This window comes from Amblyomma americanum, chromosome 9, assembly GCF_052857255.1.
Source record: "Amblyomma americanum isolate KBUSLIRL-KWMA chromosome 9, ASM5285725v1, whole genome shotgun sequence".
Classification (NCBI taxonomy): domain Eukaryota; kingdom Metazoa; phylum Arthropoda; class Arachnida; order Ixodida; family Ixodidae; genus Amblyomma; species Amblyomma americanum.
Genome location: NC_135505.1, coordinates 128,810,657 through 128,828,516, shown reverse-complemented (window position 1 = coordinate 128,828,516; position 17,860 = coordinate 128,810,657). Strand labels below are relative to the sequence as shown.

The window sequence follows — 17,860 nt, the reverse complement described above, 5'->3', positions numbered from 1 at the left end:
AAAAACGAAAATAATAAAAAATAGCGTTTGTAGCAGTGTCTAAGCCTAACAACATGCAAATGTTTCAGTCTTGAGCGTTATCTTTATATTTGCGAGCTGTAACCGCTGATAACCCTTTGTGAATATATTTGTGCAGCATTTATACAAATTGATAGCCGGAATAGGAACTCAATATTAAAACTTTTACATCTATTTTTCTCAATCCTACACGTTCACCCGTTCCTATAAATTTATACATCATAACTCCATCCGATTTTTTTTTGTTTCGTGAAGTGAAACACTTGCTGAAAAAGATCAAACTTTATAATCGTTGCGGTCCAATTCGTGCTGCTATGTGAACATTTTGTCTTCACAGAGTCTATATCTTGTGGATTGGTGTATGGCGAACAGAACATGAGAACTCATCAATGGTGACACTGTGCGCGGCGCTGGACCTTTGCGCGATCTTCTAATACGAAGGGCTGCATCCCTTGTGAAGATGAGGAAATATATACAAATGTATTTATTTCTTTTATTACGATTGCTATTAATACTAAGTCCCACAAAGCGAGCGTTATGTGATGTTGGCTCCTTCCGGCATTGTGGAAGCTCCCGATGAAGTTGAGAGGTCCACCACCAGCAGCGCTTTGTGCCAATGGCGAAGTGAAGCACTTCGAAGATTATAGAGGGGTGAGCTGCGTGTCGTCTACGGCCCAACTGCAGCCTGATCAACGTGCAGCGGGTAGAACACATTAGCAGGCTCCTAAAAGAACCACAGATGTTTTAATTTTTGCATGTTTCACTGTCAAATGATGCGTTAGACATTCGAATACACGATTCACCAGTTAGCGTGAGCCTACAACCGCTAAACAGTGTATATCTGAATATCTTCTTTATGGTGTTTTGTTTTCATCACCAATGAGATGAATACAACTCATGGCGCAGTGGTACAGCTGTTAAGCGACGTACCAGTGCACTCTGATGGCCGCTGCTGCCACCGGTGCGACTTGTGCGACCAGGCTGCTCTTCTAGAGCAACCTCTCGCTACCGTGTCAGTAATTTAACTGCTACCTGTTAGGGTGGTCAGTTGATGACGCCACAAGGTGCAGTGGGCGGGAGGTGATGACGCCACAGGGTCCCGTGACCTATGTGGCCCACCAAGATTGCTTCTTCGGTTATTTTTCGCCCACAACTCCGACGACTTCGGTAGCGACGACAACAACGCCGCATTTTCTCAGGACGGAAGTCTTAATGGTATCGAGTTAAAAGAGAGATGGAGTGCAATGACTAGACGATTTCATTGCCACTGGCGCCGTCAGTCTTCATTCTTTCTCCGTTAATTATTTGGCAGATAGACGAAATATATCTTGGCCTTCTGCACAATCATTAACGGAAGGAATGAATAGACAGGCTCACCGTTGTGATAGAAACAAAACCCCAATTTCAAGTTGCGGTGGTTGCTGGCAGATATGAACCACTTTCGCCCTTTTTCTCACGTGCAGAGCGAACACGTCTTTACTTTGTCAGCCCGATTAAGGTCACCCTCTCTTCCGCACTTGGGTTATTGTTGTAATCAGCATCGACAGCATAAAATGCACTGTTTTCATTGAGAGAAGCAAGCGTTACAACAAGCGATTGTTGTAAAGAGGCGTTCCGGAAGTTTGAGTTTCTTTACTATGACACTACGATCGCGGAGTAGACGTGGCTATATGCTTCCGCCTTGTCCATCCAGAAAACTCACCTTCGTAAAAACTTCGTGGGACCCAAGCTTCGTCTTAAGGATATGACGCGATAGTGTGAATGGGTACTTTCAGCGGCCTGGGGTCCTCTTCGTGTACCACTTCGCACTAATAGTCCCTCTACTTTACATATATGGATCGCGGGGAATCCTCGTACCCCTCCTAGCACAGTGTTGCAGCGGTTAAATGACCAGTCAATAGTTTAACTGACACCTGCCACGGTCAGATGTCTGTCTACGATAAGGTGCAAGAGTTGTCACCTCACAATGTTGGCATGTCGCAGCGAGGTAAAAAGATCACGTGACCTGGGTGCCAGGAAGGCCACCTGCTCTTCGCTCGCAACGCCGACGGCTGATTTTCGGCAAAACAGGAGCCATAACGTTGTCGCGTTATAATACAACACGGTGTCCACTCCTGGAGAGAGGGCTTTTTTGTCCTTGGTTGGACATAATAGTCAGAGCGGCCATCAAGAAGGCGCTTGGACTGTCCTCCAAGACGTCCACTAAACGCCTTCTCCACCTAGCAATGCATAACACGCTGGAAGAACGACTCGAAGCTCGCACACCAAGCCAAATAGTGCAGTTATCAACGACCAAAGTTGGTAGACGAGTCTTCGAGGACCTGCACATAGCGCTGCCGCCCACGAAAGAAGACAGAGGGGTCCTTCCCAAGGACTGGAGAAATAAACTACTAGTTAAATCAATACCAAAAAAACGTGAATCCCGAGCCCAATCAAGGTAGGAGAGAAGGCGGAACTAGACCTATAGCGAAGTATTCCAACAGCAACAATGACACGCATCGTGTAGACATGGCGAGCCCTACGCAAGAGGTCATCTGCACCGACGCTTTCGTACATGGGAGAAAGCAGGTGGATGGACTTCCAGTCAAAACTAGTAAAGTTGCGTTAGCCGAGGAAGTGGCGATAGTGCTGGCAGCCTACGCGACGCACAGAATTCCCGATTCTCAACACGCCGGTCGAAGTTATATAAGGGGAAGAATAGTTCCGCTTTCCAGCAAAATTTTAGCAAACGCGCAACATAGATCAATACAGAGAACAAAACAATTGGTATGGATGCCTGGGCACCAGGGAATAGAAGGGAACGAGGCCGCTCTCACAGCCGCCCGAGCGTCTCTTCCCCGGGGTTCCACTAAACACCCAGACTCTGTCGGGACTCCTGTGCCAAAACCACTTACCACATATGCGGACATTACGGCATATCTGCGCCCCAGTAGGCAGACGTTCCCTGAGCCCGCCAAGGGCCTGGATAGAACTGAGGAACGACACCTCAGAAGGCTGCAAACGGGGTCGTTTCTAAGCACTGCGATTCTAAAACACATGTGGGCAGACGCATATCACATGGTGTGGGCCTGCCAGAAAAAATATGGAAATAAAGAGAGTAAATCAGCCAACGAGAGAGGGCTGAGAGGCGACCCTGCCCGACTGCTTGGACGTGGAGTCCCAGAGGGCTCTTGTTCAAAGAGCGCGGGCAGTGTCTACCGTTAGTGCTGTCCCGGAATGAGGACTACCACCCAGGCAAGGGAGCGGTGGAACCCGCGACTCTCCTATAAAACCCGCCACAGTGCATCCAATAAAGTTTTATCACCATCGCTTGTACCATGCTTGTTTTTCTGTGCTCTTTTTGACCGGTAGTTTGAGCAAATGCAGTTGCTAAGTACCGTTAATCAAAAGCATCATCTACGTAACAGAGATTAGGAAAGTATGTCCTGCCTGATGAAAAATTTCAGCTCTTTTTATTTTTGCTGTTTTTTCTTGTCGCTTCTATCGTAGAATCTTCACCTTGGTACGTCTGTCAACTAACTGCTGGGGAAAAAGCCATTTGACTTTGCTAAGCCAACAGATACGGCACTTGCAGCACAGGGCAAAGACATATGCAAACCGTTAAATGCTGCAATAACAAAGGAAAAACATCAGCAAAGTTTTAGCTTTATTCTTCTGCTGTCAAGTGCTCACAGAGAGGTTTGAAGAACGCTAGACAAAAAAAAAAGCGTTTTCTTAGGCTGTTGTGGATGGGATTGTTTCAACGTAGCCGTGGATTTAGGCCAATGCCGTAAGTTCTTAAGAAGCTTGCTGCGCCTGCAGCGGATCTTTCATAAATCCGTGCAGTGGGTTATGTTAAGCGCTTTCGAAACAGTGCGCTATATCAATAACGTAGAAATTTTTTCAACTTAGGTAATCACATTTTGAGATTTATTCGCACAGGCAATTGCTTCAATGGATCGAACTATCAACGATACAGTATCGAGTATCTGTATCAGGAACGAATTTGGGCTCTGTAGCTAGCATTTCTACCCGAAAATGCAATATTTGAACGTTTCGGGTAACTGTATTGAAGATACTTTTTTGATGTACCGTGCCCAGCAATGGCGGGTTGCCACGAAGGTTTACAACCTCTCATTAATGCTTGTGGATATGAACTAGACGTCCTTACTTTTAGCCCCATTAAGTCAGGTTAGGTGATATCTAAAGATTCCCCAGATCAGATGCTTACAGTTCAGGGCCATGAGATACCTAGGCTGGCAGAATAAAAATCACAGGGTATGGGCAAATGAAGCCAGAGACTACTACGAAGAAAAGGTGTAGAGATGCAGCGATAAGGAAGCATAGAACGTTATCAGGGTACAATTGGTGCTGAGTACTGAGACGTATTTCGAAAAGAATAATACTGCCAAGTTCTAATTTTTTGAATGCGGTTTTTTGCCTTAAGTCATTGTTCAATCGCGGTTAGATTTAAATTAGAGGCAAATGAGTCAGCAAAGTGCGACTTTGAGCATCGCTTGAAGCAGCGGTAGCTCAGAATACAATATTACAGAAGGGCCATCTGAGGAACTTGAATGGTAGCAGGAAGGGTAAGTGTGGTATTTAAATTTCTCTAGAGAAAGAATGCAGCCTTGCAGTGGTGGAAAACGGCTGAACAACAAAGTAGTCAGTATTGCTGCAAAACAGGGCGCAGAAAAAAGACCTCTAAACGACATGGTAGAAAAGGACAACGTAAGGACTGGAATAACTGAACGAAAAAAAGCAATGACCTTTGTAAAAATCGAAAAGGCAATAGCGAAGCGGTTGATCTGTGAAAATCAAGAGGCAGCGTCCTAAAATGACACATATGCATTTTGTGGTCAATTCTTGCAAACTAATGGTATATGTTTTACTAAAATTTGGCAGCATCCGATTATATGTAAATGCCGGTAAAGCGATTATACAAGAAAATTTGGTGTTTAACAAAGGGCAATGTGAATGCGGTCAACGTTTTAAACAATCGATTGAAAAATTCCTAGATTAAACTCAGTCCATGATTTTAAGTCGAAGACTAAAACTGGTAAAGAATCAACTCAGTAGAAGTACCATGTAAAGAAAACTGGCGAATTCATTGATAATAGGGTTAAATTTTACAATTTGGTAAGAGCAATAGGAAGAAAAAATTCCGAGCATGGTAGCCCCGGCCATCATTATGCTTCAAAAGGAACGCTGTTATTATCCACTCACCCTTCTATAATCTTTGGGTTTGTTTTTTGCTACGATGAAATAAATGCTTGCGTTTAGCGTACGTAGACATGCAGGCGTCATTCTAAAGCTCCAGATCGCAATAGGTGCGCACCGCTTACATCGGCAGATACTCACCGGCTGGCTAGACCAGTCAGCCAGACCAGCTGAATTTAGAAGCAGGAGCACGTCTGGTGGGTCTACGTTGACCGCTTGCCGCAAGCGGCACGTTACCTGGCGAACGTAGTAGATAGCTCTGTTAGGCCGACGACAAAGAGTTGCGTTTTGGCCGCTCGCCACCTCATGGACATCGCGCGATGGCATTCATCATTTTTCCCTCGGAGGATTGTGCCATATGGGTCCGTTTTTATTGATCTATCATGAATACAGTCATCTACTTTTCTTTCAAAAAGATATGCATGACGCCTTTGTAGCAGGAGTATCTTCACAGCGTTTTGAAGCATTGACATGGTTGGAGGTGGTTGGGAAATATGTAATTATAGACGACAATGGTGTAAACGTCCACTTCTTGTTCATCGGATATCGGTCACTGCTTACACCCATTGCCGATGCAAGAAGCTGTTAGGCACACCGAGGAAATCCAAACACCATTTTTTTTCGCCATGAACACAAATGTTTTACTCTCTGCTTTTGCATTTTACATAAGCCATGGTTGCGCTTTACATGTTTCGTATTTCCTGCAGCGGCAAGTAATCTCCTTTGAGAACAAAGAGTCAAAATTTATAAGCATTGTTCTGTTTAGCAAGAAGTTCTCGAACGATATTCTTCAGCGGTGTCTCCAGCCTTTCAATCTTGTCTTCTAAGTTCTGCAAGGGTTCGAAGGAGCATAGAATTCAATAACCATATAAAACGATACACTTCGCTTTCATGCTCGCCATAGACCACTGTTGGCACACGGGAGGCGATTTGTGTGGAGGGTGTTTAGAATATGACCTCTGGTAAAAAGCGACATCTCTGCGTGCCTTCATATAAACTGTCACGCTGATGTCACCTGCTGCACCACCTAGACTTTGATACTTTGCACTGGCTACAGTGCTGCAGAACATGTGCTATATTGTATATATTCCTCAAAGAAAAGCATGAAAAACGAGAAAAAAACGTGCTTCAATTAAAATGGCATCTATGCTACCTATCTTGCAGTTGCCAAACAGATTAGATACATGCACTTTAATTACCGCACGTCAATGAGAAAACGACCTTGCACGTAAACCTTTGATAATTTAGAGTTTTTCGGCTCTGTGGAGAGAATGACCTTAACAGGGGTCATGTCTTCATGAACTGTAGTAATATATTTAAAGAGTTCACACTCCACGAGGTTCAACAAAACTAGAGTTTCAGTTAAATGCGCTGGAGTCCATTGTTGCGCTCAAATAAGGCAATCATGCATTAGTCGGTTCGATTAAATCCAACAGATTGGAGTAATTTAATTTATTCCGCAATAATGTACCACTGAGAAGAGGACCTAATTTTTCAGGCCACCCTTTGTCACCTACTAACCACCTGTATGCTTTCGGAATCAACAGTTTTTCGCGAATATAGATCTAGCGGTAAGTTACAAACGCATATGCTATGCAGTAGGTGTTGTTAGCTCTACTGAAACAGTGACTAATGAGCGCCGATAGCCGACCGGGCTTGTGTGAATAAGAACCAGTATGCGTGGCCTGATGTTGGAAATATACGAGTTGTTTCAGGGAAGGGGATCACTAATTTTTAAAAACACGTTTCTTGAGGTAAAGAGCAGCTTTCTGCGGCGTATTAAAACCAGTGAAGGCGGACGTAAAAAAAGAGGCGATTAATATTAACTACTAACGTGATTAACTAAATTCTAAGCGTTAACTTTGTAACTATAACCGGCAGGCACCTGGTGAAAATTAGGCATTTCTAGCCGGTCGTTGGCTATAGCCGTATCAGTTTTTAGAATTTCGAAAACACGATTACCCTCGGTGTTGTGGCTCGAAAAAATTTGAAACTTGCGACTAGTTACGTGCACTGGAGGCGTTGCTTTGCTTGCATGATCTTCGAATGCACATGCATTTTGGCACGATGTAGCAAAAATTCTGTCTAGGCGTAGCGGTGAGGGAAATCGCTTTTTTAATTTTAAAAACTACACGACTATTACTAACGGCCGGCTATTAAATCTCTAGTTGCTATCAGGTGCCTATCGGTAAGAGTTAAAAATATTAGAATTTAATTATACACTTTAGTTAAGATGAATCGCCTGTTTTACGACATCCCCCGACACTAGTATCCTTTTTCCGCAAAAAGCTTCTCTTTGAGTCAAGAACCTATTTTCAGAAATTACTGGTCACCTTCCCAAAAGCACCTGGCATACTGATATTTTCGGCCAGGAACGAAAATATTTCGTTTTATGGTCTTCAGTTTTCAAGTATTCGCTTTTTACGTAAGCGCAGCTCGCGGCTATGCACATAGTGAAGAGAAAAAACATAGCTCACCTTTATGGTTTCTTTAAGCATCTCAACTTCCTTTTCTATGCCTTTCCGTCTTTCGAGCTCTTCCTCAATAGCAGGGGTGCTAGAGCTAACAAATAATATAAAAGCCAGATTAAAGTTTTGTGGCTGAGTGCTCCCGAGAATACTTACGGTGTTTTAACAAGTGGTCAACTCCATAGAAGCATTGATAGTGCCGATTCAAGATTACAATGCACGCGGTGTTTTGTTTACACGAAGTCTCTACATTTACTACGTTAGGTGCGTGCACAGTTTCTCATTTCTTGCATTTTCCAGTACTTCAAGGAATCAATCTTTTCTACTAGTAGGGAAGATCAGGCGATATGCTAGAACTTTGCTTTTGGTTACTTAAAATATCTCAGCACCACGAAAGGTAATATTTTCCCATATCATAAAGTGCTTATTTGGTAGCGTAACCTTAATATTTCTCAAATATTACGCGCAAGTTGAGAGCAACATAGCAGCAACGCACCAATATACGCGAAATGCGCTATTACGAACCAATGAAATCATTAAACGACATCTAACTTCCATTTCTTCAGCACGAACCCTGTGTATTTCACGAAGTCACTACCACACTTTCATGAAGGCTTACTGCTCTATACTCTCTCTCAAGTGCCCAATTCAATGTAAAGTTATTTATAATTGTGGAAACTTTCTGCGAATTTATTTCGTTCAAAGCCTACTATATAACGTATTGTTTACTAGATAGACAAAGCTTCTTCACAATGAGTACGGCAAGACCATGCCCTTACCTTTGTGAGCTAAATTGCCCCTCTTTTTTGCGGGCTTCCTCCTCTGTGCTGGTTTTGTGATGCTCAGCATAACTGCCCCAGGTAACTTGTTCCTTGCGCTCTTGGCAATTCTGGACTCGCTTGGAACAGCTCACGACGTGGTCCTGTTTTATCGAAAAATCACTTGAAATACGCGTTTAAATCGTTTGCTTAATTTTGGTTAAGCTGAATTATTTATGTAGTGAAAATTTTCGCAAAATACTTACTATGCCATACCTCGAACTTCCGGTGACTAAGCTGTTTTAGTTAATGAATGTAATCATCATTATTATTTATAAGCTAAGCCGACATTCCTACTAATAACATAATGAAGGTATTTTACATGAGCTTATTGAGGTGTTAAGAAGTAGCTCATTAGTTAGAATGTACAAGTCTTTGGATTAATGCCCTAAGTAGCTCCACCGACCGACTGCAGTGGTCGTCCTGTAGTGGTTACTTCATATAAAGATGCAAGAATTGTTATCTAATTCTAGCAAATGGTGAACAGCGGGAAAAGTAAAACGAAATGTCAACGCAGGCAATCTCCTTTACTTAGCTCGTGTCTTCATAGGTAACCTGAGCAGCTGTGCCAGCGCTGAAGGTTTGCCTCGGGAGACAATTACGTGCGTTACTATCGTTTTTCTTGCTGTGCGAACATCGCTTAACCATTCTACAAATGCTTAGTCGCCTTTTTGATCTCCCTATTAGCCAGTGATTTTCGGTACTGTAAATCATCATGCGATAACCGGTGTTCTTCAAGCTAGAGGCTGAACTAGAATGGCAGCTATCGGCTGGCATAACCAGTGTGTGGTCTTTGATGGTTAGACGAGAACTATCTGAAAATTCGTCAATTTAACCTTTTGCACGGTAAAAAAAAAATGCTCTGCGCTTTAGGTAAATTTTTACGTCGTAACCAAAGGCAGTGAAGGTCGTTAGAGGCCGCAAATCATGCGCCAGAAAGAAGATTAGTAAATTTTTAATAAAGCTCAAGGAACAAGACGCATAAGCACTATATTAAGGGCGGTGCCGCTAATAACACGTGACAACATTCTGTCTAGAAATTTGCTTTCCTGTGAGAACAATCTCAGATGGCTTTAAAGATACTTTTGATATGTTTTTGTAATGCGTTTTTCTTCACAACGCGCCACTGGCTGAAACACGGAATGAAGAATGTAGCAAGCCTTTATTTGAACGCTGTTGTTCTTAACATGTTCTGCTACGTGATAAATAAATATGAAGGTACTTTTGCGCAGCATTCGTGGACTCGGTTGGACACCTAAACAAAAATGACTGAGCCGCTACAAGTAACTCTCTACAGAACCAGACAGATACTAGACCATAACCCGTAACAATAGAAACGCCAGCGAAAGTGCATAGAAAGAGAAGCCTCGTTCTTCGTTCTTGTCCGCATCACTGCGCGGAGCCGTGGTTGACTTGATCAGAGCCACGTCATTTCGGGCTGTCCAAACCAGTACGTAAGAGCCGCAGCTCTAAATGTAGACTGTTGTGCATTCTATTCACTAACATGACTTCTTTCGCAACGATCATGCTGTACAAATGATTCACAATATTTTAATAATTCTAGGACCTAGCACTATATACTGCAAGTTCACGTTCAGGTTCTTAGCAATCTCATTCATTTTTTCTTCTGCGATCCATATTTCATATAACACAGATGTTGAAAACACTAGCCCAGATAATAAATCAAATATGTCCCTCTAACGTCCAGAAAAATTTAGTCGAAATCTGGTTGTGTCCGGCCTTGTTCTTCGTGGTTGCTTTGTCTTGAAGTTCGCTAGTAAATGAGAACTTAAGAAGTCATTCTCAACTCTCGTTAATTATCAGTGCGTGAGATCAGTACACTATCACATTAAAGCTGCTAACTGTCTTTTAGCATAAGGATTTATAGACAGGAGTGTCGCTTTAAATTGTGGCAAATTAAGCGCCTGTGCGGCGTTCCTTTACCGAGAAAGATTCTTTGCACAGGTTCACTTCTATTGCGAAATAGGAATTGAATCGGCCTTACCCGCAACTCAACGGTACTCCATTCCATACAGCAGTATTTACACGTTTGTAAACCTCCGTTGACTTTATTCTCCTCCTGGGTTTCATTAGAGACTGCGCCACCGTGTGAGGGATGAATGTTGGTTTCCTGCTCCTGTATTAACAAAATACGAAATCAGAAGAGAAAAGCACTTCTAATAACCTGACACGCTGGAAGAGATGAAGATAATGAAGCACCGACTGCCACACAAATGCAAGCGAAAAATTTCGAAATGCGAATAACTTCCAAAACAAACACACACTCGCGAACATACCTGAAATTTCTCACAGAGATCTTATAGCAGCTGTTTCTTTGGCGAAAGTTAAAGGGCGGTCATGAGTGCTGCACAGGTATTTTGAGCTCCAAGAGCAAAAGCCTAGCTGAAGCTAGTATCGTCATAAAGCCTTAGCAGACTCATGGGCGTAATATGGCGCTGTTTTAAATAAGATGTTTCAAAAATTCAGAAACACTTCATCTTGACACATAGCGCGTCGGGGTTTCACAGTCGCCGTACTCCGGTAAGAAATCTATCCACGTACTTAGCCTACTCCCTTGCTGATCGATTCCAATGATTTTATGAAGAGTAAATATTTATGGGGGCCTTTAAGCAATTCTTATGATGTGTAAATGCGAGAACACTGCTTGTCGCTCAATGTGCCTGCAAGTTTTTGTCGGGGACTAGAGGGAGGATGTTGTTACGTTGCATTGCGACGGTCTCGTACTTATCGGCAGGGAACTGCTCCCTCAAGCCATGCTTTCTTATCTGCCCGATGATGTGGGCGAGTGCGATTCAACTTGAACGATGAAGACTCGATAGCGCTCAACCTGACTTCCGAAAGCTGAAGGGCAACTGACGGCGGTTGCGAGGACTTCCCTTTTGTGTAATCTCTAGCCGCGTTTACGCATGGTGAACCGTATTTCCTGGCGTGTCTCGCGGAGGCGACACGCCCCCATTTGCATCTACCACATCAAGTCAGGCGCGAAAGTGGCTTCTCGCCCTGTGCATGAGGCGAAGGTGCCCAGCCGATTTCATTTTCAGCCTGGTCTGCTTTGTTGTCCGAGTGGGGGGTATTTTTGGGACGCCCCCTAACCTGTTTCCATTCATCGCGGAAGTCGAATTGTCCTTCTCAGAGGGGGAAGAGTAGCATTGATGGTGATGACGTCACTTGCGCGCGGTGTCTCTTCGACGCGTTTCTACCAAGCGTGCCTGCTACGGCTTCCTGGCTAGGGCGGGATTTTCGCACAACGAGCCAAGTAATGGTCTCGCATTGAAACGACTTCTCCTCAGTATCGGTATCGCAATTGTAGGAGGAGTTTTTTTTTCGATTGAGAATAAATTAACAACAGTAGCGAGGGCACAGAAAAGAAGCGAGGAGTGTCAGAGAAAAATATACTGCTACCCAGCAGTACACGTAAGGGTTATCTTGTGCCAGGGTGAACACGGACAGCTCATTCCTTAGCTGATCACAGGCTAGCAAGATCTGCCTGGTTAGGCAGAAATGAAGAGAACCTTCCAGACTGCATCGGGAATGCAGATGAGTGTCTCAGGCAGCAGAGGAAACAGTAGACACCAATATGACGCGTAATAAGTGGATACGTCGAAGAACGCGCATAAAGGAGGTAGCGAAAAATTTGTCAGGAACAGCGAGGAAAGATACCGTCCCAAGCCGATCGGTAATATGCTGAATCGAGCGCGGCCAGGATTGTAAACACAAAAACAATTTGAGTGTGGCCTCTCCCTTACTATAACATTTGTCTCTTCAGACTTGACATTTTACTCAGTTGGGCTATTGCCTTTCATTTGTCAACTTCACTACGTTAGTTTGCTTCAGCCTCAGTGCCAGACAGAGCAATTTATTGAACTTATGAAACAAATTTCCAGCAGCTACTTTAAAGCAAAGAACTCCTCGAGTAAAAATAAAACTTTTAAAGTGACGACTCTCATGGCTATGAGTATGATCGGTGTCAACTCTGCACGGCGTGCTTTTGAATTTTGTTTTCATTTTCTTGGCATGATGGAGTGATGCACGAGTGAGTGACGACTGTGGTCATCTATGGGAGGCTTACAAATAGTGCTTTATGATTTGAGAAGAGTTCTGGGCTTGAGCATCTTCTTGCAGCGTGATTTCTGCATCGTACCGTTAGTGTTCGTCCTCTGTTGGAGTCGCTTCACCTTTCTGGCACTTGCCTCCCGTCTACCTCCTATTCTCAGAGCAGAGCTTACCGTATCCGCTGCATCTATTGCACTTCGGCAAAGCGACTGATGTTCCACATCGCTGCTAGCAAATATTTCATAAGTACGGAGTCTGCTCCGGCGCAGGCGATCTGGTTTTTGGGCCACTGAGTCGTTACAAGATGCTTACGATAGTGCCGTTTCAAGGAGTCTGAAGGCGTTTTGATGCTACGAGTGTCCCATATATTGGCGGCAGGTTGGCACGAGGCGCTGTGGCCTCGTCACCGCTGCTTGTATACAGGCGGGGCAGGCTCTCATTTAGAACTGCAGCTGTCAAACATGGACCAAAAATGCCAGTTGCGTGTTTTATGGCTTTTTTTGTTGCAATATTTGCTTTAGGTACCCACCTGTGGGAAGTCACTACATTTTAAATCCGGATATAACCTCTTGTAAGAATCCTGATAAGTGCCACTGTTGGCATGTTCCTGGAAAAAAAAAACTCCTGTGAATTTGCATGCTTCTGTGTAGTTTACATCTCAAGCCTTGGTTCGAAATCGAGGTTAAATTAGTGCCTGAAATGTGCGTTGAAATTCCATTACCTGCTTCATTCCTTGCTGCAGTTTTGCGAGGTCTTCTAATTTATCCTGATGCTCCGAAAGAATGTGGGCCTGGAAAAGTAAGTGTCATCGACCTAAGTCACTCAATGACGTGGTTTCAACAGACTGAGCACTCTCATATATATATCTGATGCTTAATGGGATATATGTTATTTTTCAGCAGCTCAGAAAGCAGGGCGACTTGGCGTCTTATCTCCACTTTTTTGTTGGCCCAAGCTTTGCGAAGTTTACGCGCGCAAAAACAAATTTCATTACTTTCATCCTCGCAGGTTTCGAACACACCTGACTTTGATATTCTATGGCCAATCCACTGTGTCACCGAAGCCATAAGCTGACTACTGCGCCCAGGTCAGGACGTTAGATCCATGATTACCCCTTAAAGCAGCCAATAGCTACAATGTGTGTATATATATATATATATATATATATATATATATATATATATATATATATATATATATATATATATATATATATATATATATATATATATATATATATATATATATATATATATATATATATATATATATATAGATTCTAAGGCTAAAGAAGAAGATGCGTCTGATGATTTGGAAAGACGAAGACGAGGTGACAGTGTTCTCGAGAGTTTTTGCCAGCGCTACGCTTGTGTGTCTTTTGCCGATCTGATCCCAGACTGCTGCCGTTGCCGTTCCCGTCGCCCCAGTACCTCGTAACAAACCCCCCGTTACATTTGGTGGAGGTGCTGGGTAAAAACATCGGCCCTGGAGCTCCGTAGTCGTGCTCTCCCGGCGCGCACGATGCCTGAGGACGTCCAACACCAGGCCGTACAAGTGGGCCAGGCTGTCATCTGTGCCGGCTCTCTTCGTCAACGGGACCCGACCATTTTCAGCGGGACTGACGAGAACGATGTGGAAGATTGGCTCACATCGTACGAGCGGGTGAGCGTATACAACAAATGGGACGATGTGACGAAGCTAAACAACGTCATCTTTTATCTCGCCGGTGTGGCTAACCTCTGGTATCGCAACCATGAGGCAGATATTCAAACCTGGTCCATTTTTAAGACTAAATTTGCAGACGTATTTGGTCGACCGGCTGTCAGGCAACTCCGAGCCGAACAGCGATTGCGTGAACGATCTCAGCAGGCTAGTGAAAGCTTCACTAGCTACATTGAAGATGTCGTCGACTTGTGCAAGCGGGTCAACGCTCGTATGTCGGAAGCCGACAAGATCCAACACATCTTGAAAGGCATCGATGACGACGCTTTTCAGATGCTTCTAGCGCGCGACTTGCGTACCGTTGCTGAAGTCGTCACGCTGTGTCAAAGCTTTGAGCAGTTGCGCAAGCAGCGGATTCTGACACGCCAGCGGCCACAGCAGGTTGAGTCGCTCGCTGGGCTCACGCCTGCTCCTGACCCCTCGCTGCTACAGCAGATTAAAGACTTCGTGCGGGAAGAAGTGGCACGTCAACTTTCCTTTCTGCCGAGCGCTCACGACCGACCATCATATCTGACTCCAGCGCTCCGACATACAATTCAAGAGCAAGTTGCTCAGGCTCTTCCACCGGCTCATCCGTCACCACCTGTCACGGTTCCGCTGACATACGCTGACGTTGTCGCCAGACCACAACCTGTGGCGGCTCCGCTCACATATGCCGAAGCCGTCGCGAGACCGCCTTCTGTCGCGGCTCCAGTGACATATGCCGATGTCGTAGCAAGACCGCAGCCGCCAATCTATAGTGCGCCTCCGGCGCATTTGCGAGGGCCAGTGGCTTACCGACGACCTACTCCAAGGGTCAGCGATTCCTGGCGCACAACGGACAATCGGCCGATTTGCTTCTTTTGTGGTCTCCCAGGTCATGTAGCTCGGCATTGCCGCCGTCGTCTCCCGGACGCGGACATTCCTCCCCAAGCTCCTGGGTACTGGCCCCCACCGAGTCAGTACTCTGCACCAGCTGCGCCGCCGCAAAGCCGTACTTCCTCGCCGGACCGTTCTACCCTCTCCAGCCGCCGGCCCTCTTCTCCACGACGCCGGTCTATTTCGCCTATGCGACGTCGCCCCACCGCTAACCAGGAGGAAAACTAGGCGCCGCAGTTCCTGAGGCGAGAACTGCGTCCACAACGAACTTCGAAAGGCCTCATCCGTCAGCCGCTAACCTCATTGAAATTTCCGTCGACGGCGTTTCTGTCATGGCGCTTGTCGACACTGGTGCTGCCGTTTCCGTCATGGACGCAAAGCTGTGTAGTTCTTTAAGAAAAGTAAGGACGCCAATTGCTGGACTCTCACTGCGCACCGCCAGCGCTCAGAACATCCAGCCGTCAGCAGCGTGTACCGCTCGCGTTGTAATCCAGGGGACCATTTATGCCGTCGAATTCGTCGTACTGCCCTGCTGTTCTCATGCTGTTATCCTGGGCTGGAATTTCCTATCGCGCCATGCTGCTATCATCGATTGTGCTCGAGCTGAAGTCGAGTTCTCTCACCTGCCCGAAGCTGTCTTGGACACTGCCCCTCCTGGTGCCTGTGTTAAGGCCCTAGTTGCCGAAGACATTGACCTGCCTCCCTGCTCTTCAGTCCTCGTACCCCTCTCTTGCGGCCCTCTTCGCGACGACACTGTCCTCTTCACTCCGTCCCCTATCTTTCTGCACCGCAAGTGTCTGCCTCTGCCATACGCTGTACTGACTATATCCGCTGGCCTCTCCGTACTGTTCGTGTCTAACCCATTCTCGTTCCCCAACGTCTTGCGCCTAGGTGAATGTCTCGGCACGGTACAACCATTCGCGTCTCTGCTCATCCGCGAAGAGACGGACGACGCGCCTCTCCATAGCCGCACTCAGCCCACCTACTGCTGCGCCCGATCCCTCCTCAACCGAAGCATTCCTTCGCTCCATCGACGACAACCTTCCAGCGCCGCAAAGGGCACAGCTTCTCACTTAATCAGTTTCGCTCATCATTTGACTCACATCAAAGTTCCTTGGGCCAAACTTCCACTGTCACCCATGCCATCGACACAGGTGACCACGCACCGCTGCGACAACGTCCCTATCGTGTGTCTGTCGCCGAGCGCCAAGTTATTGAAGACCAAGTCGACAAGATGCTCCAGAACGGCGTCATTCAGCCCTCAAGCAGCCCATGGGCGTCGCCTGTGGTGCTCGTCAAAAAGAAGGATGGCTCCATACGCTTCTGTGTAGATTACCGCCGCCTTAATAAGATTACGCACAAAGATGTCTATCCCCTCCCGCGCATAGACGACGCTCTGGACTTTTTGCAAGGGGCCGAACTCTTTTCATCTCTTGATTTGCGTTCCGGGTACTGGCAAGTTCCTATGAAAGAAGCCGATCGCCCCAAAACCGCCTTTGTGACACCGGATGGCTTGTATGAATTTACGGTGATGCCCTTCGGGCTTTGTAACGCCCCCGCGACTTTTGAGAGGATGATGGACACCATTTTGCGCGGACTTAAGTGGAAGACATGCCTTTGCTACCTCGACGACATTGTGGTCTTTTCCCCGGACTTTGACACCCACCTCTCCCGTTTGAAGCACGTCTTGACCTGCCTCTCTGACGCCGGCCTGCAGCTGAACTTAAAAAAATGCCGTTTTGCCGCTCGTCAATTAACCATCTTAGGTCATGTTGTCTCTAAGCAGGGCGTCAGTCCCGACCCAGCGAAACTTCGTGCTGTGGTTGACTTTCCCAAACCTACCTCCATCAAAGACCTGCGCAGCTTCCTGGATTTGTGCTCATATTTCCGCCGGTTTATTCGCAACTTTGCGTCCATTGCTGCGCCTTTGACTCAACTGCTGTCTGGAAGTGCGGATTTATCACTGTGGTCTCCAGCGTGCGACGACGCATACACCACCTTGCGCCGTCTCCTCACGGCGCCGCCCATTCTGCGCCATTTCGACTCGGCCGCTCCTACCGAAGTTCACACGGACGCCAGCGGTGTTGGCCTCGGCGCTGTCCTCGCCCAACGAAAACCTGGCTTTGACGAATACGTCGTTGCTTATGCTAGCCGCACACTCACACCAGCAGAATGCAACTACTCCGTAACTGAAAAAGAATGTTTGGCGATTGTATGGGCCCTCGCGAAGTTTCGACCGTACATTTATGGGCGCCCTTTTGACGTTGTGACCGACCACCATGCGCTCTGTTGGCTTTGCAACCTGAAAGACCCCTCCGGCCGCCTCGCTAGGTGGGCCCTTCGCTTGCAAGAATATGATATCCGCGTCGTGTATCGCACCGGCCGCAAGCATCAAGACGCCGATGCACTGTCACGATGCCCCCTTCCAGCCGAGATCGCCAGCCTTTCCACCTCCGACGCTTCTCTGCCCTTGCTTCGCCTCAGCGACATGCCTTCAGCGCAACGCATGGATCCCTGGATCGCTTCCCTTCTCGACTTTCTCGCCAACCCGACGGCTGCTTCACCGTCACGTGCGCTCCGCCGCCAAGCTGCCCATTTTGCGATCCGTGACACCCTACTTTATCGCCGTAACTACAACTCCGAAGGTCGCAAGTGGCTGCTCGTTATTCCACGTCACTTACGCTCGGAGATATGCGCATACTT

The 17,860-nt window shown here is 46.2% G+C and overlaps 1 protein-coding gene across 3 annotated transcripts in view; it reads right to left on the bottom strand.

Moving 5' to 3' along the window:
- Positions 1–5,818: 5,818 nt before the first annotated feature.
- LOC144104326 (uncharacterized) overlaps positions 5,819–17,860 on the bottom strand; it is a 24,908-nt gene continuing 12,866 nt past the window's right edge. The window contains exons 4-9 of one of the 3 annotated variants that reach the window (XM_077637256.1): positions 13,299–13,367; positions 13,107–13,184; positions 10,509–10,640; positions 8,465–8,607; positions 7,695–7,779; positions 5,821–6,047 (exon numbers count right to left, since the gene is read on the bottom strand). In XM_077637256.1, coding sequence (XP_077493382.1) covers positions 5,955–6,047; positions 7,695–7,779; positions 8,465–8,607; positions 10,509–10,640; positions 13,107–13,184; positions 13,299–13,367 — 600 coding nt within the window. In that variant the 3' untranslated portion in view covers positions 5,821–5,954. Of the gene's footprint in view, positions 6,048–7,694; positions 7,780–8,464; positions 8,608–10,508; positions 10,641–13,106; positions 13,185–13,298; positions 13,368–17,860 lie in introns of all 3 variants that reach the window. The other 2 variants (XM_077637258.1, XM_077637257.1) reach the window with 2 other exon arrangements.